Genomic DNA, 21,289 nt, shown 5'->3' on the forward strand with positions numbered 1-21,289 from the left:
CCATCAAGGACTACCAGCCTTCTGAATCTACCCATCTATCTGAATTTATACCTCGAACCCATCCGCAGCATCCTCATGACCCTCTTGCCAAGCCTTGACGGTCAACCCTCCATTCCTTTGTACGATCACCTCCAACACCAGCTCGCCCTCACCCTTAACTTCAACTTGCACTCCTCCAAGAACCTTGACCTTCTTAGTCATGGGAGTCTTGATCTCCTCGTCTTCTTCCTCTTCCTCTTCCTCGTCCTCCTCATCCTCATCATCATCATCGGTCTTTTCGATGGGTGGTCTCTCAACCTTGGTAATCTTCACTTCATGTTTACCTTCCCAAAGCTCCAAAGCTACCTTTCCACTAACTCCTTTAACAGGTAAGGCAACTCTCCTTCGAACGGGTAATGGCGCACCTGCATCTACTATCACAGCTGCGACTTCCTCTGATTCTGAGCCTGGTAGGACTAATCCGATAGGTTGGGAGGTGACGTCCACCTTGTCCTTGATGGAGTTGAGGACATCATCGACTTTCAATCCGTCTTCCAAAGTCTCCAAGTGGAGTGCCTGGAGGGCACATCCAATAGCAATCACCTCGGAGGGGTCAATAGTGGAAGTGACGGGTGTAGTGGGAGAAACAAGGAGAGATAAGTGTTGTTGTAATCCCGTGAACAAGGTGGAAGCACCAGCCAAGAGGATCTCATCAATCTCAGCCAAATCTAACCCAGCCTCTTTGACTACTTCGGTCAACTTGTTGCCCACTTGTCGGTATACGCCCGAGGCCAACCCGTCGAACCTTAATCGGTTGATCGACGAGGAGAGGTCGTATCCGTCCTTCAATGACTCGACGGCACATGTCGCGGCACCGCTGGAAGCTGAGAGGGATCGTTTGGTGTGTTCCACGGCTAGGACCAGCTTGGCATCGGCTCGTTTGTCGGCGGCTGAGGCGTCGGGTCCGCAGGGGAGGTCGAGGGCGACTTTGGTCTTTTTGGTGAATTCTTTGGAGAAGTGTTTGAGGAGCTGAGCAGGAGGACATGAGTGTGAGCGTAGTTCTTGAACAAATCTGAGATAGAAGGTTCGAGATGACCAGATTTTACGGTGTGTGGTGTAGTCACAGCGTATAGATGGCATCGACCATGCAGAGATAGGGTAGAGGAGACGTTCGTCTATGTTAAGGAAAGTAGAAATATTCACTCACCAAGTTATCAAACTCCCTTCCACCCAACTTGTCATCCCTTCCCTTATTCAACACGGTGTACTGCCCCTCGGAAACCTGAATCACACTGATAGCCAAGCTGGTCTCCCCCATATCCAACACGACCACTTTCTTATCCCTCTTCTCGTTCTCTCCTGCATCACCTTCCTCGGGTTTACCCAACAACCCTCTAGATTTCCTCTCTTCTGATAGACCGACTCGGTATCCTACGAGGGCAGCAGCAGCCTCGTCGAGAACTTGTAATACGGCAATACCAGCATCTTCGGCGGCCTTCCTGAGAGCATCGTGCTGGGCGGGAGTGAACCATGTAGGAGCGGAGATGACACATGCGGTGGGTTTCGTACCGAGGAAGTCGGTGGCGGAGGTCAAAAGGGTGGAGAGGAAGAGGGAGGTAACTTCTGGTACGGTTATGGTCTTAGTTGATGGGATGGGTTGAGAAGCGGCTGGATTGGGGGTAGCGGTTCCTGAAGCGGCGGCTGATCGGGGGTTGGGAGTTTTGGTAGCGGGTGGAGGAATCAGGATGTCAACTGTGTAAGCTGGGGTGGTGGAGTCGGCAAGGAGAGGGGCGGTAAGGATCGTGGTGTGGTCTACTTCGTCGTAGCTGTGTCATCAAACAATATGCGTGAGCTTGTTATATGACAATGGCAACATGACTGTAAGAGAGAAGACACTCACGTGTGACCTAACAGGTTTCGGAATCCCATGATTGTGTTTTTACCATTCTTGACCAAGTGGGGTTTAGCACCGTTACCGATGTACTATTATATCATCATCAGTACTTCGAGTTGATAAAGCTGTTTTAAAGGGAGTACTCACAACTTGTTCACCGACATAGGAGATGGCACAGGCAATTTGCCTTTCACCTTCCTCGTTGGCAATACATGTTGGGTGTCCTTCCTATTCAGCGAAATTCCTAATGATCAGTATACGAGCTTAGTCTAATTGAGCTACTACACCAACTCACCTTGTCAATGACAGCGATGGAAGCGTAAGATTGACCGAAGTTGATACCTAGGATAGTCCTGTCAAATGGAAGTGTCATTAGCTAAGCCTACAAAGGTTATCGTATGGGTAGCTTACATTTTGATCTTGCTGATTTTAGTGATATGCTACAGCAATTTTTGATATATATGGATGAGATCAAGCTAACAGATAGCAGCTATCAAATCTCTTTCACGATTAATGCTCGTTCAACCTCCCAAGCGTTTGAAATTGAAAAAATCAAAACGAGCAGGAGCATCATGCTAGCGTGGCAGAACAAGTGCCACGTTCATCTTCGTATTCCCGATATTTGATTCCGCTTGCACCACGGTGTTTAGCTCATGTGGCATTACGAAGCTAGATTAGATGGAACGTACGCTCGGACCTTCCGTTCTCACCGCGATTGCTTTCTTTGGTCTTGTTTTTTGTTTGTTCTATTTTGGTGCAGTTGACCAGACTCCGCAGCTTGACGAAAGAGATTCACACTGTTTACAATCAAAGCGTCGAGAACAGGCAAGGATATCAATGACCATGTCTAGCGACAAATGGTCCAACATTGTCCTCAGCTTGAGGTTCGGTGGTATGGCTGAGCTAAACGACCAAAGTGATGATTGTGTGATGTTGTGTAGTGGTGTGTTGATGGCTGTGCGTCTGTGCGCAGGGTAAAAGAGGATACTAAAGGAGTATACGAGTACAGTATACACACAATCAAACAAGGGTGATCAATTGATCAATCATCAATCAAGTCATCACTGCTCTGATTCATTCACTTATCCACTCATTATCCATTGTCAAAGGGACTCCTCTACTTTCTCGGTCAATCAACGAACCACTGACCCTTATCAGGTAATTATCATACCATCATACCACTTCCACCACTCGATCACCACTGTTCAAGATCTTGTGTCCTCAACCATCAAATATCACCATCACCCGATCGTACTCACCCTTTCACAGCTTTTATTCCATCACATCAGCCACACGAGATGTGAAGACCTGGAACGCGCCGTTCGAAAAGCAGCGATAAAGCATTACCTTCCTTGCCTGCTGGCGGCTTGGAATTGGGACTTGATATATCTGGTCTACCAAGGGGAGAACCGGTGAATGGATTAGGGTTGGAATTAAACCTGTGAGTCTTAGTCTAGCCTATCTCTACAGTGAGTGGGGCAAAAGTGTTGTCGTGGTCTCACAGAAGTACACATGGACTGTACCCTATCTTTGATAATTGTCGAAAAACCTTTTTGTTCTGGTGATTCTCAATTTGATCGGGTTTGTGTATCTCACTGGGTACTGGATGACGTGCAATGATACATCACCTTTTTGCTGTATTCTCTCCTGCGGGTATATCTCGCTCATCACGATCAACGATACTGACACCTTACACCTGAATTCAACCGAAACGTAGCAAATCTTCCAAACCCCCACCAACACACTTCATACCCCTCCGCCAATCCCCAAGTCACGTCAGCACAACAACACTACCACCATTATCCTCACCATCCACCATCTCCCTATCCCCCTCTACTCCCATAGCTTCATCATCAGTCTCCATATCTGGATATCCTTTCCCGTACAGTAACGAGAATTACTCCAGTTCAACAGTGATCAACCGCGATACATCTACCACAACCCTCACACAAATCCAAAGACCACCCGATAGTCCGTCTATATCCATATCGACCGCTCCACCCGAGATATCACTTTCGTTCACGCCGAAGAAGAAAGTAGGTTTTGGAAAGGCAGAATCGATCAGATCGGAGAACGCCATGTTGTCTTCTGTCTCTTCGTCTGCTTCCAGCCAACCACAGGGAACTCCCATAAGAGGATCAGTTTTGGGCTTCAGATCCGTCCATTCCATCCATTCATTCCATTTCCATCCGGCCATCCATTTCCTCCTTCCGCTCCATTTCCTCCATTTCCATCCATCCATCCATTCCATCCATCCGGTCCATTTCCGATCCTTCCATTCGGTCTCATTTCCTTCCCTCCGTCCACTCGGGCTCCATTCCATTTCCGTCCGTCCGTCCATTCCATTCCATTCCGTCGTCCATTCCATTCCACTCATTTCGGTCCATTTCCCGTCCATCCGTCGTCCTCCATCCATTCCATCCGTTCATCCGGTCCATCCATCCAGTCAGATCCATCCATTCATTTCCATCCGCTCGATCCAAATCCATTATTCCATTTTTCCTCCTTTCCTCCATTCCATCCATTCCGTTCCACTCCATTCCAGTCCCGTCCATTCCGTCCGGCTTTCCTCCATTCCTTCCATTTCCATCCGTCCGTCCATCCATTCCCTTCCGTCCGTCCATTCGTCCGGGTGTCCATCCGTCCTCCTTTCCATTTCCATTCCTTCCATTATTCCTCCGTCCATTTCCATTCCATTCCTCCGTCGTTAATCCATCCTCTCCGTCCTCCTCCATCCTCCGTTTCCATCCATCCGATCCGGTCCATTTCCTCCTCCATCCTCCTTCCTTCCATCCATTTCATCCATCCGTCCATTCCAGATCCTGATCCATCCAAATGTCCATCCATCGTCCTCCTCCCTTTCTTTCTTTCCTTCTTTCCATTCCTCCGTCCATTTCCTTTCAGATCTTCCGCTCCTCCAGTCCATTTCCTCATTCCGGCTCCATCCGTCCATTCCTCCGGTCATTCAAATCCATCCATTCCATCCTCCTTCTTTCCTCGTCCTTTCCTCAGATCCATCCATTTCCTTCCTCGTCCATTTCCTCCTTTCCGTCTTCCGGCCATCCTTCATCCGTCCATTGTCCTCCTCTCCGGCTCCGGCTCCTCCTCCCATTCCTCCAATCCTTTCCTTTCCTCCTCCACTCAGCCTCTTTCCTTTCCTCTGATCCTCCATCATCTTTCCATCCTTTCATCCATTCCGCTCTCTTTCCTCTCCGCCTTGTCGTCCATTCCTTCACCAACAAAGAGATCATTGTAGAATGCGTCGAGGGCCTGAGTTTCAGTAGAGAGATCAGTCGTGATTTCTCCCTCATCGCAACCATTCGATCGAACCAGGACCGGTCATTCAACTGGTATAGATGGAGAGAAGGAAGACTTCACATACAGCTTCGAGGGTTTTGTACTTCTTCACGAATCTACTAGCGTCTTTCTCGCTATTTTACAACAGAAATTCCAGTTTAGTCAGTCCCGGCGTGTCGATAGAAGATATATATGTTCGAAGGAAGACCGGACTCACGAAGTAGCTGTGATAGACCTGAATTCACTTATCACCCCCGCCTCTCGGGATTTCATACCAGGTAATGGCTGTGAGATTAGATTCGCAAATTTGAATGTCAGAGTGGTCGATCGATGACACATATAGAGGATGAGAGATAGAGTAAAGGTCAAAGTGTGTATCAGCCCATGTTGCCATTGTCATTACGAAACAGTCGAACGGGAACCAACCATCTTATCGATCCCTTCTTTCTTCTCTTTACTGCGTTTGGAGTATAAGTATAGCGCTCCTAGGACGAGCAGAACAATCAGGACGGTGGTCGAAGACGTCTTGTAAGATCTTAACTTCTGCTCGTGTGATATACGGAGTGATAAAGTAGAATAAGAAAGAATGAGGAATGAGGAATGAGGAATGAGGAATGGACGTTGATAGGGTTTTGCTAATGCTGCTATCGGTTGCGTCAACTTGCACCGATAATCAAAAGTGGAGGTAGTCCACCCCATCCTCATCTCGATTTTCATCCTACTCTATATTCTTTCGTCCTTGTACTCCGTAGCTGGTTTCGACGTATAGCATAGATACGACACTGCATAATCATAATCATGATCACTAATATCCCAAGACTACATTGAATAACACTAACACCAACACTAACACTGATACTGAGGTATATATATAAACGGTATAACACAACACCCTCACTAGCTCTCCCACGTTACATGTCTCCCCTCCCCACCCTCAATAGCTGCACCAGCCCATTCCCATGTCTTCCACATCTCCCCTTTGACCTCTTTTTCCCTTACAGCAACATTTGCATTGGCCTCTACCAGCTCCTGGACTCTTGCCCAGAGTCTTGATCGAGATGCTGTGGATCCCTTGGGGGGCATAACGAGGTCTCGTAGTTGATCGGGAGGGATGAAAGGGTGTGGGGTCAGGGAAGGATCAACGTAGTGCGATTGTTCCTTCATTCACTTATCAGCTGAAGTCATGTCTGGTGGAAGGGAAGGACAGTGACAGCTCACCTGATCCTGTAATCTCTTCAGAGCTACTTGGGCCAATTCCTCGGCTCTGTACTTCTCTGCTTTCCTTCTTTTGACCTCCGATTGGAGATACATGATAGCAGCGATGACCGCAATAGTAGCTACATGCAAAACGTACGTTAGCACTGGACGGCGGATCTTCCAGCTAATCCAGTAACTTACAACCCAATTGCGATTTCCATCTATCCACCAAATCCTTAGCTTCCAGCTTCGCTCGACAACCTAGAGTAAGGTCCGTTCGGGAAGATGCATACCATGATTTACCACTAAACAAGCTCATCAGCTTTCCCATCGATGATCAAGTACGAAAACCGAGAAACAACTGACTGCACATCAATCGACTCAATCACGTCTTCATGCTCCACCAGATCCTTCAAAGCCGATTCGAAGATCTCATCAAACTGTTCTTTAGTAAACTTGGGCTATAAAGAACAAATCAATTTACATTAGCTTAGTCAACCACGAAGATCGCAAACTTACATCTCTTCGAGCCGCAAATCTCTCTCGCAAAGCATTCTCCTCCATCCCAAATCTCTCACCCTCTCCTTTCCTCCCATCATCTTTACCCAATCCATTGCACACAATGAGTCCTCTACCTTTGCTCAATTCCTTCTCCAACTCCCTGGCCAATCCACCGATCATCCTCTTCCTCGCCGTATCAGGCTTACAAGTCGGCGGGAACGCTTCGGGCCCAAATCCTGGCAATCCATCGAATATCGGAGATAAGACCGAGAACGTATGAGGAACTAAAATGTATTCAGGGATACATTGCTCGATCGCGCCGTCCTCGCATTCCGCATGGGGTGGACAAGGTGTACAGCTTGTAGGTCTCGGTAAGAACGGGATCATGGGTAGGCTCTTGACGTCGCAATGGATCTGCTTGGCGGCTTCTGAATTCTCTGCTTCTAGATCTGCTTTTCTCGCTACACAGGCTTGAGCATCGTCGAGTGCAGATTGTCGATTTAAGATTATATCGTTGGTATTGGATCCGGAGTCGCAGTATCCGATTGAAGAGGAATTCGACTTGAAATTTGCTAAGAGCGATAACAAGAGCAAGAATAAGACCGAAAGTGGGATGGTCGTTCGTGCAGCTGGGATAGTAGCGATTTGGTTCTCTACCCTTCTAACCAAAGAATTTGTCACTACTGGTACGATATGTGATTCAACAGTCACCCTAGTAGGCTCTTCGGTTTCTCTGGTAGTAATCTGGTTAAGCTTATTTTCAACAGCCTGGTTGTACTGCACAGCAGCGTCTAGATCTCGCTTCATCGCTGCCTTCACTTCGGATGGCGGGGTTCGAAGGTTCTCCCTACTTGGTCCTACACGTCGAAGACCTGGGGTAGTCGGAGTAGTCACCTGAGGAGCGGGTTCCGAAAATCGAGGTTGCGCAGGTTTCTTCGTACTTTCAAGGCCCAATGACGACTGAGCATCACACATTGATCGCATCAGCCGGCTTTCTCTGGCTATCTTCACATGGCTGAAAGAGCTGAACTTACCTTTCTTCTCCTCCTTCTTTCTCTCTCAGCAGCAGCTTCACTCCCACTTTGGAAAGGGTTGAAATCCGAGAAACCCGACTCTTCGCCAGCGGACTTCCTTGGTGTCTTGGGTTTAACAGCTTTCTTTGGCGATTCCTCCTTTTCACTTTCTTCAGCGACGTTATCCATGATCTTGACGGGTTCACTCTTTCGAGCACTTCTGGGTGGTTTAACTTCGGGTCCAACGCTGGGTGTACGCAGTTCGGTCGTGACGGATGAGGATGAGCCCACAGCTGATCTTCGTCGATTACTAGCTGGAGTGAGCAATGATGGGGTCGAAGATGGAGGAGGCAAGGAGTTTCGTCCTCTTGTTGATTTTGGTGCCTATTCGCGATAGTCTACATCAGCCCTTTCGCCCTTCAAGTGAGAAGATAGAGTAAAGGGGAAAGAAATGCAGTGAGAGACATACAGGTGTGTCTTCATCCTCGACCTCTGCTTCTACTCCATCATCAACCTCCTCCACCTGTACCGGAACAGCAGATTTTCTAGCTCGTTTTGGCGCCGTTTTCTTAGCTTCAGGTTCTATTGAGACTGATTTCCTACTTCTGACCGACGCTCTAGGCTTCTTAGTGGGAGGTTCAACTTCTGCTGGCGCTTCTACAGCCTCCTCAACCTCAGGTTCGACAGTATTTGTCCTCCTCGGTCTGGCTCTGGGTCGTTTTGCTGGGACCGCGGGTGCCTCATCCCCATTCTCTGATACTGTTATTATCCCTTTGTTTGAGGGTTTGATTTTCTTCGCAGCGGCTGCTCTTAGTGCCTACATACGTGTCTAATCTCAGCGGTGTACAGTGTAGGGAAGGTAGGCGTGTTGCGAATAACTTACAGTCGCCTGACTTAATACGTTTTGCTCGAATGCTTGGATGAGATCGGCTTTCTTGGCTGTTGAAGGGTATCCATGGCCGTACGCGAGTAAAATTGATCTATGAGCCGAGACTAACATTAGCAAGAACACAGTGAGGTTGGATGTAGGGATGGGATGTCTCACCGGAGTTGTGGGACCTATGAAACATCGGTTGTCGATCAGCATATTTCGAATCTTCGCCAAGCCCTCCACAGTCCTAAGATGTGACACTCACCTTGAGGGAACTTGGATCGAACCCTTCTGCCAGGTAGATCTCTGGTGGAGGAGCTGCCATTGTGCTCTACTGCTATGCGATGTGAGTTGCTAGGAATGAAATAGAACGATTAGTAGTAGCGATAAGATGGATGATGTGGAGTGTAAAGTGAATTCTTGTGGAAAGTATTCCAGTTGAGTTGTTTTGTTTTGTTTGTGTCCAAACACCCACCCTTGACCCATATGACGCGGGTATCGCCACCCAAGTCACGTGGAGGACGAACGGGCATTGGTTTTTATTCCGTGGCTATTTATTGCAATTTATCCCATTTTCAACATTGATTCCGCTTGATACTAGCCTGGTGCCCCGTTGTCTGTGTCGCGTGGGAGAGCTATAGCGTGTCAACGGTTGAATTGAGATTAATCTGAATGTACATGATGATGGTCTGTGCTACCTTTGGTATAGCTCAATAGCCCAATCCTCATTCAACATCCACTCATCCACTCATCATCTATCAAATCTCTTATCTCCCCATACCCTTCGACCAGAATACCTACCTGCCTCCTCTCAACTCTCAGCCCATCGTCCATCTTCTAACCTATCGAGACATCGTCAAAATGGCAGCTTCAATGGTATCTTCCCAACCCGAGGAGATAAGTGCAGCTTCGTACGTCGGTTTTGACTGTAAGTGTGGCCCCTACCATCACATATACATCTTCAGCTTGATCGTGAGATGTCAGGAGAATCATGCGCTGATCAACTCCAATGAACAGCTATCACACGTCAGATCGAGCACAAGTTGCTCAAAAGAGGATTCCAATTCAATGTCATGGTAGTTGGTAAGTCAACCTACATCAAACAACAAAGAAAAACGCTTAGACCACCTTTTTTCTGTATAGGTCAAACCGGATTGGGAAAATCGACGTTGATCAATACCCTCTTCGCGTCTCATCTGATAGATTCAAAAGGAAGAGTGGACATCGATACGCAACCTAAGCAGACTACTGAGATTCATGCTTTGTCTCATGGTGAGTTGCTAAGACAGATATAGTATTCCCAGCTGTCCTGTCAATGTCGGTCATTATGGAAAGTTCAGCTGATCATTCTTCTTTATCGGTGTAGTAATCGTCGAGAACGGTGTAAGGTTGAAATTGAACATCATCGATACACCGGGGTACGGTGATAGCGTGAACAACGAGGGATGTTGGGATCCCATCGTGAAATATGTAAGTGACCTTTCACTCATTCCTTTGACTTGACCTTACTGATTCACGTGAACGAGTAGATCAAAGACCAACATTCCGCTTATCTGCGAAAAGAGCTCACAGCCATGAGAGACAGGTTCATCCCTGATACTAGAATACACTGTTGTTTGTTCTTTATTAACCCTACTGGGCATACACTCAAGCCGGTGAGTGACAGTGTCTCTGTTTCTCAAAATCACCAACTCGGTGTAGAAAATGATATATGCGATGCATTGATAGATCGACATAGTCGTGCTCAAGAAACTGGCAGAAGTAGTCAACGTCGTTCCTGTGATCGCTAAATCAGATTCATTGACTTTGGAAGAGAGAGCTATTTTCAAACAACGAGTGAGTCTCGAGCTTCCTTCTCTCTTCGCTCGTGGTAGCTGCTGATATCCTGAGCTCGTGGATAGGTAATGGCAGAACTCCAGTTCAACCAAATCAGACTTTACCCCTTCGATGCCGACGAGTTGGATGAGGAGGAATTGACTCTGAACGAGAGAATCAGGGTAGGTATATGCTCTCATGCATTCATCATTCTTTCCTATATGGAAACATCACTTTGCTTCTGCCTCGCCCGATTCGCTTAACCTCAGCTAATATTTTGTATGATATAGGAAATGCTCCCATTCGCCATCGTCGGATCAGAACGATCAGTGATCATCGACGGCAAGCCCGTCAGAGGAAGGAAAAACAGATGGGGAGTGATCAATGTCGAAGATGAAAAGCACTGTGAATTCATCTACCTGAGGAACTTCCTTACCAGGTGGGTCTTCCATGAACCAGGTCTTTATCGAGCAGAAAGCATGGCTGACTATACATTTTGCTTTGCTATCACCTCAGAACCCACCTTCAAGACTTGATTGAAACTACTGCTCAAATCCACTACGAGTCGTTCCGATCCAAACAACTATTGGCACTTAAGGAATCGTCGGCGAAGAACCAACAAGCTTCTGCTGCGACTGCTTCTGCGTAGAGTAGACTGTTTGTTTCTATCTGAATAATCTCCTTTTCATTACGTACTTGACTCCCTCTTAATGACCTTTTTACGTGTTTATATATTCCCTTCTTGTTTTGTTCTCAACAAAAATGCTTATATACGTAGAGTAAGATACCTCGATGCTCATGATATACTTGTGAATCTCCCTTTACCAGACAATTGAGATGATGGCAGCAGTAAGCGGCGATGTCCGATTCTCTCGTCGGAACATTACTAACTCACCCGACTGAAGATCAACGTCATTTACGAGGGGGATCCCAATGATATGTTATCATCAACAACGTTCATCTCACTGCTACCACCTCAATAGCCAAGTACAGGTAAACCCAGACCACACTCACATACAAGATGATAGACTCCTCCCCAACACTAACATGGACCAACGTCCTCATCGGTCTCCTATTCATCCTATTCGATTCCCTCCTCTCCCTGGTCTTAGGTCTGGGAATAGGCGGATCATTGATGGTAGCTGCTGGACGATGTGTGTTACAGCTCAGCGTGATGGGGTTGATACTGGATAGGGTATTTGCTAGTAATAATGTGTGGGGGGTTTTTGGTATTGCTGGTGGGTTGTCTTTCTCCCCTTTTTCTCCGTCTCTCTGTCTCCCTGTCCCTCTGTCCTTCTTTTCCTCTCCTCTTGCCTTCTCTCCCTCTGTCCCTCTCTCTGCTTCTTGCGACTTCAATGGGAGATTGTAGCTGATGACAGAGGAGTGGTGTCGGTAGCACTTCTCAATGTCCTGGGAGCGTTCGAAGCGACTTATAACAAGTCCAAGAGGAGGTTTAGTAACATGGTATGTCCCGTTTAATATTTTAGTGCTCGTTCTCAGCTAGAAGATTGTCTCTGCTAGAACTGTGAGACGGACAGATAACATAGCTGATATGGAGTGTACTCTCTTAGTTCCCCCTGATCCTCGCGTCGATGTTGAGTGGGACAGTACCCATCTCAGTCCTCGGGACGAGGTTCGCAATGTCCCAGAATCCATTTTGGAGACCTGATCAATATGGTGAGTGTAGTGTTCCTCCCATTGCTCAACAACTGCTCTTCCTGTGCTACATAAAAGACTATTATTCTACCCGTTTTGTTTCCGATCCTAATTGTGCTTATCTTTATTGAACCGAGCTGAACCGAGCTGAACCGTTGAACCCGTCGTACAGTCCCCATCATAGGTATGATCCTAGGCAACGCCATCTCCGCCATAGGCATAGCGCTCAATACGGTCCACAAGGAATTCTCAGAGAACAGAGATAAAGTCGAAACGTACCTTGCCTTTGGGGCAAGTAGGTTCGAAGCCTGCAAGCCTGTTGGTAAGGAGGCATTGAAGTTGGCGTTGCTGCCTACAGTGAACCAGATGAGGTGGGTTTTAGCGATCTCATAGTGGAAATAGATACGTGAAGCTGATTGTTGGGGTTTGACCAGTGTTATCGGTTTGATATCAATTCCTGGTATGTTACGCTACCTTCTTTTGGCTTCCTTCTGACGGGCCTCGACGTAGGAGCTGATATATCCTTGTACTGGATCCACAGGTATGATGACTGGCGCCATCGTCGGTGGTAAGAGTGTAGAACAAGCCGCCCGATTACAGAGTGAGCTGTTTGCTAGAAACTCTTCAATGCTCGAAGCTGACATCTGTTTTGTCTGATAATAGTGATCATAATGTTTAGTGAGCTGCTCTCCTCTTCATTCCGATTGATTGCGAAAGCGTTCAGCTAATCACTTGCGTGACTTCCCAGTGATATCCGCCTCCTCAGCTCTATGTACCCTCCTCGCCCTATTCTTCTCACTCACCACCCTGGTCGACTCGAGATGCCGCATCAGACTTGACAGGTTGGATTCTCGTAAACCCATATTCTACCGATACAGAGACCTGGCAGGAGAGAAGATATGGAAGGGGTTGAAAGGGTTGAAGTGTTGGGGGAGGAAGGAGAGTGGGTCGGAGGAGGAGAGGAGGGGGTTGTTGGATGGTACGAGTAGAGACGAGTAGACGTCTTTATGCTCTGAAGATCTCAGTGTGAAAGTACACTACATAGATGAATAGAATGGGGAATAATGATTATGCAAGTGTTATACATATCTGTCCACCATTATAGGATATAGAACAAGTCTTGAGAATGTCCGTCTTGAGACGGAATCTATGATCTAAATCCTCCTCTTTCTAAGTGGGTATAATACCCTATTCACCAGATCTATAGGTAAATCAACAGCTTGAGAACTCGCTTTCTCCCCTACTGCCTCCCAGTAATACATTTCTCCATTCTTCGTTGATCCCCCATTTTCTGAAAGCTTAGATGGTGTACCAGCATATGGGTCTGATATTTCTTCGTTATTAGTGTATTCCACCTTCGCTTTCAAGAGTGAGTTACAACTAACCTGTTATACAGTCTACGGAACTCCAATCGGGCGTTCGATATATCGTTAGAGCAGCGTAACTCCAGTACGTGACGAGAACGACCATCATCAACCAGCATGGGATTATTATAGCCCATTGTCTAATTTACACCCCGTCATCAGCTATACACCCTTATACTCCTTACTATCTAGTACCGGCTAATCTGATTGTCCAGGGGAGGGGAAGAGATAAGAGTTAGATCGGTAAGACCAAACCCACCGATCAGGTAACCACCCCGTCCAACTACTTTCCTCCGGAGCAAACGCCCAGAACAAGTACAATGCGAATAAGAGGTATGTACCTAGTATGGCTATACTTGAGTACACATCGATACTATTTGGTAGATCATTTTTCTGTGGATGCTCGGATGAAGAGGAAGAAGGGGGGATAGGGGGCCAAGGTGAGATGGGAGATAGGGGTGAGATGGGGTTGAGGGATGGTGAGGGGGAGGGTGTACGTGTCGGTGGGGTTGATGTCATATCTCTCGCTGTATGGGTCTGGTTCTATACCACTGTCTCTCGCTACATAGGTAGATGCTGGGGTTGCAGCTGAGTATCTCAGTCTGGTGCTGTAAACGTTTGGTAAGGATCACGACAATAAATGCATAAATCAAACTAGAGCTACGAGTAGAGCTAGTCGAGCTAGTGATCGGCGGCCATTGTCCGAACAACAATAACACAGAGACGGATGTCGCCGCACTGATCTCCGGCCTATCTCCCTCACTAAACGCGCTCGGGCCAGCTGCTACGATTGCAACATGAATTCAGAGTGAATGGAATGGTAGTTCTATTGTTGTCGTGGTAGTCAAGCAACTGTGACGGATAAAGACAATAACTCCAGATATCGGGCTTGTAAGCCACATAGAAAGGGTATAGAAGGACAGAAGAGGACGCATTGCAACAAGCGAATCAAATCCTGATACACCCCAAAGGACCCAAACCACCAACGGTCCGCAATCCACAACAATCACAATGAAACCAACCTCCTCCTCAACCTCACGCTCACCAAACCTCTCTCCCAGTCCCAATCATACTCACATCAACGGCACCAGCAGCACTATCCCCAGAGCACCTTCACCGAACCTACCTCACCGACCATCCACCTCGTCCAACCGCTCCCTCAAGAGATCAGAAGCTGATTTCGAAGCTGCCCTACTAGATCCCAAATCCACGTTGTTCCTCTCTGCTGGAAGTCCCATAGCAGAGGACGACGATCGACCTCTGAACACAATCAAGACGGATCCGAATGCTCCTCTACCAATTGAGAAGACAAGTTTTGAAGATGATTTGAATAATCTGAAATACCAAAAGGAGGGAACGGCTAGGGGATTGGGTATATTGATGGAAAGTCCTAGTAGTCCTACTAAGCGAACCAACAATATTGGAGTTATACCGCCTACACCGTCGACTATAGGCAATACGAGTAGACATCATAGACGATCGTCTCAGATGACGAATGATAGTGGGTATCAGAGTAGTGGGTATAGTGAGAGTACGCCTTCAAGGAGGAGAGCAAGCAAATCGTTGGGTATAGATGGTTAGTCCTCTCACAACTCCTTTCGTCATACATTGTATGCCTTTGTCGGCTCGAGTACCCCCCTTCCACACGTCGACATGTACATGCGGAGAAAGAAAGGAAAAGCTGACAATGACTCTCAACTTTAAACCTCATCTTTCAAACCGCCCTTTCCTCTCTAAATATCGATTCACCTTCCCGACGTTATCACCCTTCCTGACCCCCACGCACAGCCGAACTGGGCGAAAACCCAATCCCAAAGCAAAGCTCGATGCCACCCAAACGACGATCCATATTCCGTTCACCCGGTACAGCCTCGTCACCCGATTTAGCAACCCTAGTGAGGAAAGCAAAAGAAGCTAAATCAACCAATACTAACGAAACCTCCCAGCCACCACCTACTTCAGCTGGACCTACAACAACGACCACACCGATACGGAGTGGAAGTACGAATAGAAGACCCAGTACAGCAAATTCAATCAAATCCCCAAATATCAACCAGAATCCTACATCTTCCTCATCATCTCATGCTGAATCGTCGACTGCGACGACGAGGAACAGAGAAAGGTCGGGAACAGGGCCGAAAGAGGATAACGAGCATTGGCAGAGATACGGGAGTATGATGGGCGGTAATCAGATGGCTGTCATTGCTGAGGGGTCGGGGACGATAGGGGGGGCAGGAAGGAGTAGGACCCAGTCGTCTGATGAGGGATTCAAGGTGAGTTCCGAGTTACACTTCTTACCTCGATTTCCCCTTGGGTATTTTCATGCTGACGTAGCCACAGAGCATGAGGAATAAAGCTAGGGGTGTATTTGGGAAGATGTTTGGGTCGTCCAAGGACCATCACCTAGTGAGCTTCCGAGTCATTGATTCGTTCCATGCTAGAAAGCTAACACGCCATAGCCCCCTACAACACCCCCATCCGCGACCTCATCTCGCTTTCCCGAGGACCACAGCCCACGTCCACCTGTCCCTCCCGTCCCTCCCGTCCCTTCCGCATATGCCGCCAATCGACGCAAAGCACCAAGTCCCCCTGGTTCCTCGTCCGACGGCTTGAACGCGCACGACAAACCCCCTACATCCTCTCGATCCGTCTCAGCATCTACCATTCCCGCTCCACGACAGTCCAGCCCAGTGTACGATGGACGAACATCCGTTACACCGACAAATGAACGAAGAGTATCTGGCAATAGTAATCTGAGTATGGATAAACCACTACCAGCAGTGGTCGAACCTGAAGATGGACCTCGTCGTACGCCGAGCACGTCCTTGAGAGTATCCGGTCATACTCGCCAACCTGCCAGTGCAGCATATGAAGAAAGTCCACCACTGAACGTACCTCCCGTCAAACCTTCCGCATCACCCGCTACACAGGCTATACATACTTTCAAATCCGACATGGCGGGGATGTTAGCTAGTATAGGGCAGACTGAACCTGCCAAAGAACTGGGTTTACCTCCGGATAGTATAAGGCTAGGGAGGAACAGGACGATATCTACAGAAACAGCTAGAGAACCGGTTAAGAATAGGTTCCCGACTGAGTTGGGCAGATCGGCTTCTATAAAAGATAATACTAGTCATCTATCGCCTATCCCGAATCAACGGACCAGTTCATTACCTTCGGGATCACCTCAACTGGATAGGATCATACCTAAACGAACCACCTCCTCCCCCTCTCCCAACCCATCAATGAATGGAGATTCAAGCTTGATGCCTAATCAACAGGTCATATCCAGATCGTCAAGTAGATCATCAGGCAAGAAATCGCCTGCACACTCTACAGTCCCTTCGCCTAATAGATCCCCATCTCTCAGGAGGAACAAGAAATCATTCGATGAAGGTGGATCACCACTGGTCCCTTCGTCAGTCAGATTGGTTTCTAGTCCCAAACAAAGTGAAAATTCAATCATCGCACCGTTGAATCTGACAAGCGAGGGTCTGGCCAAATCGAACTTCATCAACAGTTCTCCATGGGGAAAACAAACTCCCAGAATGATGAGTGCGCCTGGTGCGTACAGTAATAACGACCAGAGTAAAGATGATCAGCTGGAAGTGGTCAATACTCCGCCTGAAACTCCTCGAACACCCCATGAAGAGGATGAGGAGGAGAAGGGTAGAAGGTTGGCCTGCGAGTTTTTGGAAGATAATTTTGTTAGTGTGCCGGGTGAGAAGGTCGCAGAGTTTTTGGGTGGACCGTGAGTTGTTTCTCCTGTTTCGCGTTGATTGCATGCTGATTGTTGGTGTAGTCGTACTGTTAATGCGATCGCTCTGAAATACTATATGCAATACTTTGATATGAAGGGGCAAACACTGGTCGACTCGTTCAGGTGAGCTAATCTAAGACACTCGTTCGCATCCACTAGCTGACAGTAGGTTTCAGGGATTTATGCCAAAAACTCCACCTCAAAGCGGAATCTCAAGAAATTGATCGAATTATCGAAGCCTTCTCAACACGATATTTCGAATGTAACCCTTCAACTGTATTCGGTACGCCCGGTGTCGTCCACACCGTCACAGCGGCAATGTTGATGCTCAATACCGACCTGCACATCGCCGAACTCAACAAACACATGTCTAAGACAGATTTCGTACGCAATGCCATGCGAGCGATACATGAGAGTATGCCAGCTGGAGATCGATCTTCCACACCTGATCTGATCAGAGATGATAGTAGTAGTACGAAACCAGGATTCGGTTCCAACGCTTCCATGGCTCCTTCTTTCGTCAGCGTACGATCGAAAGCTCAAAACCCTGCGAATCCACCATCGACCCAACGAAGTGCCTCTGCACCTGTCATTGTCAATGCTGGACCACCCCGTACGGACAGTACCTCCTCGATCGGTACGAATGGGACTGAACCCAAGACTAGAGGAAGCTCAACAACCGTCAGCTCATTCAACTACAACAAGGCTTGGGAGGCTGAGGCGGAGAATGCCCTGAGAGAGATATTCGCAAGTGTTAAAGCCGATAGGATTTTATTGCCTATCTCAAGTGGTAATGCGAATAGACAATCGATGATCTCCATATCTAGCAACGGGCCTTTCGATCGAAGTAGAACGATGAGGAGTCCCTCGGATAGAGTCAACGCGCTGAAGCGGGGAAGTATAAGGGGGATGCAGGGGTTGTTGAATAATCCTTATGGGTCGCAATGGTCTGCTTCGGATGGAAGGTTGAGTCCGACCCCGAGCTACGCTACGTCCATCAATGAGGTGAGTTCGCACTTCGTTGAGGTCGAGTGACCTCACATCGTTCTTGCGAGATCAGATCAAGCTGATACGTTGTATTCAATCCAGGGCCTCGGCTCATTCGCACCGACATTGGGATTCGCGTCCAACCTCTCCCACACTGTCATTCGCGAACAAGATGACGAGGTGCGCAGTATCGATTCTAGTACCTCTGAAGATACCACAGAAGATATGGATGATGATGAGCTTGCGTTACTTGGTGCCCCATGGGCTAAAGAGGGCTTGTTATCTAGGAAGCTGTATTGGGAGTCAGTGAACAAGCGAGCGAAGAAGAACGATTGGAAGCAGTTCTTCGTGGTTATTGCGAAGGGCGAGTTGTACATGTTTACATTTGGGGAGAAGGGCGGTGGGGGGTTTATGGGCGGTTCGGTTGGTGGTGGTAATTGGCTTGTGAGTGGTTCGGGCACTTCATGCCCTTCCTTCACACAATTTAGATTGTAAATGCCATTAGAGATGATGTGAGATGCTGATTTGCTACCACGTGTGTTTAGGAAAACGCCAACGCCAATGGACAGATAAGTCTAATGCACACCATGTCCGTCGCCCTGCCCAAACCGGGGTACAACGCCAACCGACCATATTGTTTCTCACTCGCTACTCCGTCTGGCGAAACGTCGTTCTTCCAAGCTGGAACTGAAGATCTAGTCTTGGAATGGGTCTCAGCATGTAATTACTGGGCAGCTAGGCGGTCCAGACAGCCCCTCCAGGGAGGTGTATCAAATATGGAGTACGGATGGAATAGGATCCATTCGTCCAATACTACCGCAGAGGACGAGGATGATAAAGCCAGTGTCAAATCTGGACGAAGTAACCTATCCAAACTTAATGTCTCTACTTACGGACGGAAGAATAATCATGGAATACAAAATCCGAACGATAAGATTTATATCAATGATTGGAAACCGCCCCCTCCAGCTACGATGCCTTCTCCGCTTGACGAGGAATCGCAACTGGAGGCGCTGCAGAGTTACGTTAGGAGTTTGGTGGATGAGTTGGAGGGGCATAAGGCTATTGAGGAACCTATGAATAAGCTTGTGAGTGTATGGGGTATCTCTTTGATTGGATTTGGGCGGTATGATGCTCCTGCTTGTATTCCTGGACTCTCGAAGGTTGAGAGAATATCGGTTACATCGTCTGGATCGATTGACCCCTCGTTGAATTTCATACCATCTTTCGAATTTCAGCTTGGCACATAGCCACATAAAGAGAAAGTAAATATGCTAAATCAACCCTTCCTTGTACCCATAGTATACCCCCCACTCCAAGAACCACGCCAAGGCAAGAGAAAACTGGAAAGCGAAATCTCACTACATCCACACGGAGATATTCAAATATGAGACGTATGTTGAGGCGTTACGCAATGCAATCTCGCTGAGGGTGAAGAAACAGGGTGAGAAGAAGTTGGAAAAATCCTTGGCAAGGAGTATGACGAGTTTGCATAGACAGGATTCGCAGGAGCAAGAGGGAGAGGGAGAATTGGGGATGCGGAATGCAAATAGAGATGGGGATGAGGGAGATGAGGACGAGGATGAAGGGTATGGAACGCCGAATGGTACGATTAGGAGATGATCATGTTTATGTGTTTTGTATCGTTCATAGTTTAGTTCGATTGTATCCAACTTATTCTCACATTTACACTTGTTCATAGACGTACTACCTCTACCCACGAGGTCATGCATTGTTGAGTAGGCCAACATGACCCCGCGGTACGGTTGAATGAGCAGATTGGGTCGAAGTATCCTCGGCAACATATAACTCATGCTGAATTGCGACGCTGATGAACCTTATTTTCCAAAAATCATGCACTATATCTTCATATAATACTGTGTACATATCGTTGTATCCTATGCATCACAATCCAAGATATATGAACCATCCAGTATGACAATATCCTCGTTCCAAGCAACATTCAAAAACCACTCATACCAGAACAATCTCTTAATACCCAAACCAATCTCACCAACATCAAAATAAGTTAACCCTCACCACACCACGATGTATCCAACCCACTTCGAGAACTTCGAATGCCTCCTCTGGACACTAATCACCCCCTACTTATTCTACACAATCTTCGCTCCCTGGCCACTCTACGGGAAAGTGGGGATGCACGTACTTTGGTCGATCATGTTTTGGCTGAATAGGAAATACGGGTATGGCGAGTTGGATGAGATTCCGGTGAGTTCTCCGATTCCCTCCTGATCCTGCTTCATGGTTGGTTGCTGATGGGTGTTTGCGTTTTGGACTGTGGGGGTAGCCCGAGTTTTGTTATTATAGGGAACCTGTTGTGTTGCCTCCGAGACGGAATAGAACTACGAAGGAGAAGGGGAGGAAGAGTTGATTGGCATGATGGAGGTTGGGCAATAGCCGTGGGGATCCGCCACTCTGGTGTGTGAGACTGGGACCGTGGGTTCTGGTAGAGTATGCTATACACAGCATGAATCATACTTCAATATTCATCTCTCATGCCTTATTCGAGCCGTACAAAAGAGAGAGAGAGTCTCGCCTGGCTTTGCATAGAGTACCAAATTGCAATAAACAACTTGTGTTGGATCTTTGCCAAATTCACGCAATGCAAGTTGTTTCGCCGCTCAATTCACTCAAACTGCTATGAACCTCAAGCATAGCGACAAATCGTCAAAAGTATATCACATAACATAACATAGCATGGCATATCATATCGTACGGTAGTATATCAACTATATCACATCCTACAAACATTTTCAGTCATATAACCAATATCAAATGATCTATAATAAACTTGCATATACGAAACCCAAAACCACAATCAAAACCCCAAAACCCGAAGTTCAATATCCGTCTACTGCATCGCCTCCATCCCTCCCTCCCTTTCTTCCCTCCTCCCTCCTTTCCAAACCCAGATTTTCGTACCAAGCATCATTG

General features: G+C 47.4%; 9 protein-coding genes across 9 annotated transcripts; 4 read left to right on the plus strand and 5 right to left on the minus strand.

The window, feature by feature from the left end:
- Window positions 1–45: 45 nt before the first annotated feature.
- I302_100835 (uncharacterized protein) lies at window positions 46–2,246 on the minus strand (the record flags this gene model as incomplete). Its single annotated transcript, XM_019190844.1, has 6 exons — window positions 46–1,008; window positions 1,187–1,347; window positions 1,399–1,805; window positions 1,880–1,962; window positions 2,021–2,101; window positions 2,169–2,246. The coding sequence occupies 6 exons, from the start codon at window positions 2,244–2,246 to the stop codon at window positions 46–48; spliced, it is 1,773 nt and encodes a 590-aa protein (XP_019047592.1).
- Window positions 2,247–3,770: 1,524 nt separating this feature from the next.
- Window positions 3,771–4,289, minus strand: I302_100836 (uncharacterized protein; the record flags this gene model as incomplete). Its single annotated transcript, XM_065869159.1, has 1 exon — window positions 3,771–4,289. The coding sequence occupies one exon, from the start codon at window positions 4,287–4,289 to the stop codon at window positions 3,771–3,773; it is 519 nt and encodes a 172-aa protein (XP_065725231.1).
- A 755-nt stretch (window positions 4,290–5,044) lies between these two features.
- I302_100837 (uncharacterized protein) lies at window positions 5,045–5,509 on the minus strand (the record flags this gene model as incomplete). Its single annotated transcript, XM_065869160.1, has 3 exons — window positions 5,045–5,143; window positions 5,256–5,304; window positions 5,388–5,509. The coding sequence occupies 3 exons, from the start codon at window positions 5,507–5,509 to the stop codon at window positions 5,045–5,047; spliced, it is 270 nt and encodes an 89-aa protein (XP_065725232.1).
- Window positions 5,510–6,067: 558 nt separating this feature from the next.
- Window positions 6,068–9,077, minus strand: I302_100838 (uncharacterized protein; the record flags this gene model as incomplete). Its single annotated transcript, XM_019190847.1, has 10 exons — window positions 6,068–6,328; window positions 6,389–6,507; window positions 6,569–6,672; window positions 6,734–6,828; window positions 6,887–7,828; window positions 7,903–8,265; window positions 8,351–8,698; window positions 8,765–8,861; window positions 8,927–8,940; window positions 9,018–9,077. 10 exons carry the CDS (start codon window positions 9,075–9,077, stop codon window positions 6,068–6,070), a joined length of 2,403 nt encoding a protein of 800 aa, XP_019047595.1.
- A 536-nt stretch (window positions 9,078–9,613) lies between these two features.
- On the plus strand, window positions 9,614–11,216 carry I302_100839 (uncharacterized protein; the record flags this gene model as incomplete). Its single annotated transcript, XM_019190848.1, has 9 exons — window positions 9,614–9,680; window positions 9,770–9,835; window positions 9,896–10,024; window positions 10,119–10,222; window positions 10,282–10,407; window positions 10,481–10,588; window positions 10,654–10,749; window positions 10,858–11,006; window positions 11,084–11,216. The coding sequence occupies 9 exons, from the start codon at window positions 9,614–9,616 to the stop codon at window positions 11,214–11,216; spliced, it is 978 nt and encodes a 325-aa protein (XP_019047596.1).
- Window positions 11,217–11,588: 372 nt separating this feature from the next.
- I302_100840 (uncharacterized protein) lies at window positions 11,589–13,222 on the plus strand (the record flags this gene model as incomplete). The annotated part of the gene is made up of 8 exons (XM_019190849.1): window positions 11,589–11,805; window positions 11,964–12,031; window positions 12,139–12,244; window positions 12,396–12,594; window positions 12,658–12,683; window positions 12,765–12,824; window positions 12,887–12,901; window positions 12,972–13,222. 8 exons carry the CDS (start codon window positions 11,589–11,591, stop codon window positions 13,220–13,222), a joined length of 942 nt encoding a protein of 313 aa, XP_019047597.1.
- Window positions 13,223–13,377: 155 nt separating this feature from the next.
- I302_100841 (uncharacterized protein) lies at window positions 13,378–14,106 on the minus strand (the record flags this gene model as incomplete). Its single annotated transcript, XM_019190850.1, has 3 exons — window positions 13,378–13,547; window positions 13,609–13,727; window positions 13,847–14,106. The coding sequence occupies 3 exons, from the start codon at window positions 14,104–14,106 to the stop codon at window positions 13,378–13,380; spliced, it is 549 nt and encodes a 182-aa protein (XP_019047598.1).
- A 492-nt stretch (window positions 14,107–14,598) lies between these two features.
- On the plus strand, window positions 14,599–19,957 carry I302_100842 (uncharacterized protein; the record flags this gene model as incomplete). Its single annotated transcript, XM_065869161.1, has 9 exons — window positions 14,599–15,163; window positions 15,376–15,860; window positions 15,922–15,993; window positions 16,047–17,338; window positions 17,390–17,470; window positions 17,524–18,352; window positions 18,437–18,778; window positions 18,880–19,422; window positions 19,637–19,957. The coding sequence occupies 9 exons, from the start codon at window positions 14,599–14,601 to the stop codon at window positions 19,955–19,957; spliced, it is 4,530 nt and encodes a 1,509-aa protein (XP_065725233.1).
- Window positions 19,958–20,383: 426 nt separating this feature from the next.
- I302_100843 (uncharacterized protein) lies at window positions 20,384–20,726 on the plus strand (the record flags this gene model as incomplete). The annotated part of the gene is made up of 2 exons (XM_019190852.1): window positions 20,384–20,563; window positions 20,643–20,726. The coding sequence occupies 2 exons, from the start codon at window positions 20,384–20,386 to the stop codon at window positions 20,724–20,726; spliced, it is 264 nt and encodes an 87-aa protein (XP_019047600.1).
- Between the last annotated feature and the right edge of the window lie 563 nt (window positions 20,727–21,289).

The sequence above is a fragment of the Kwoniella bestiolae genome, chromosome 1 (assembly GCF_000512585.2).
Source record: "Kwoniella bestiolae CBS 10118 chromosome 1, complete sequence".
Classification (NCBI taxonomy): domain Eukaryota; kingdom Fungi; phylum Basidiomycota; class Tremellomycetes; order Tremellales; family Cryptococcaceae; genus Kwoniella; species Kwoniella bestiolae.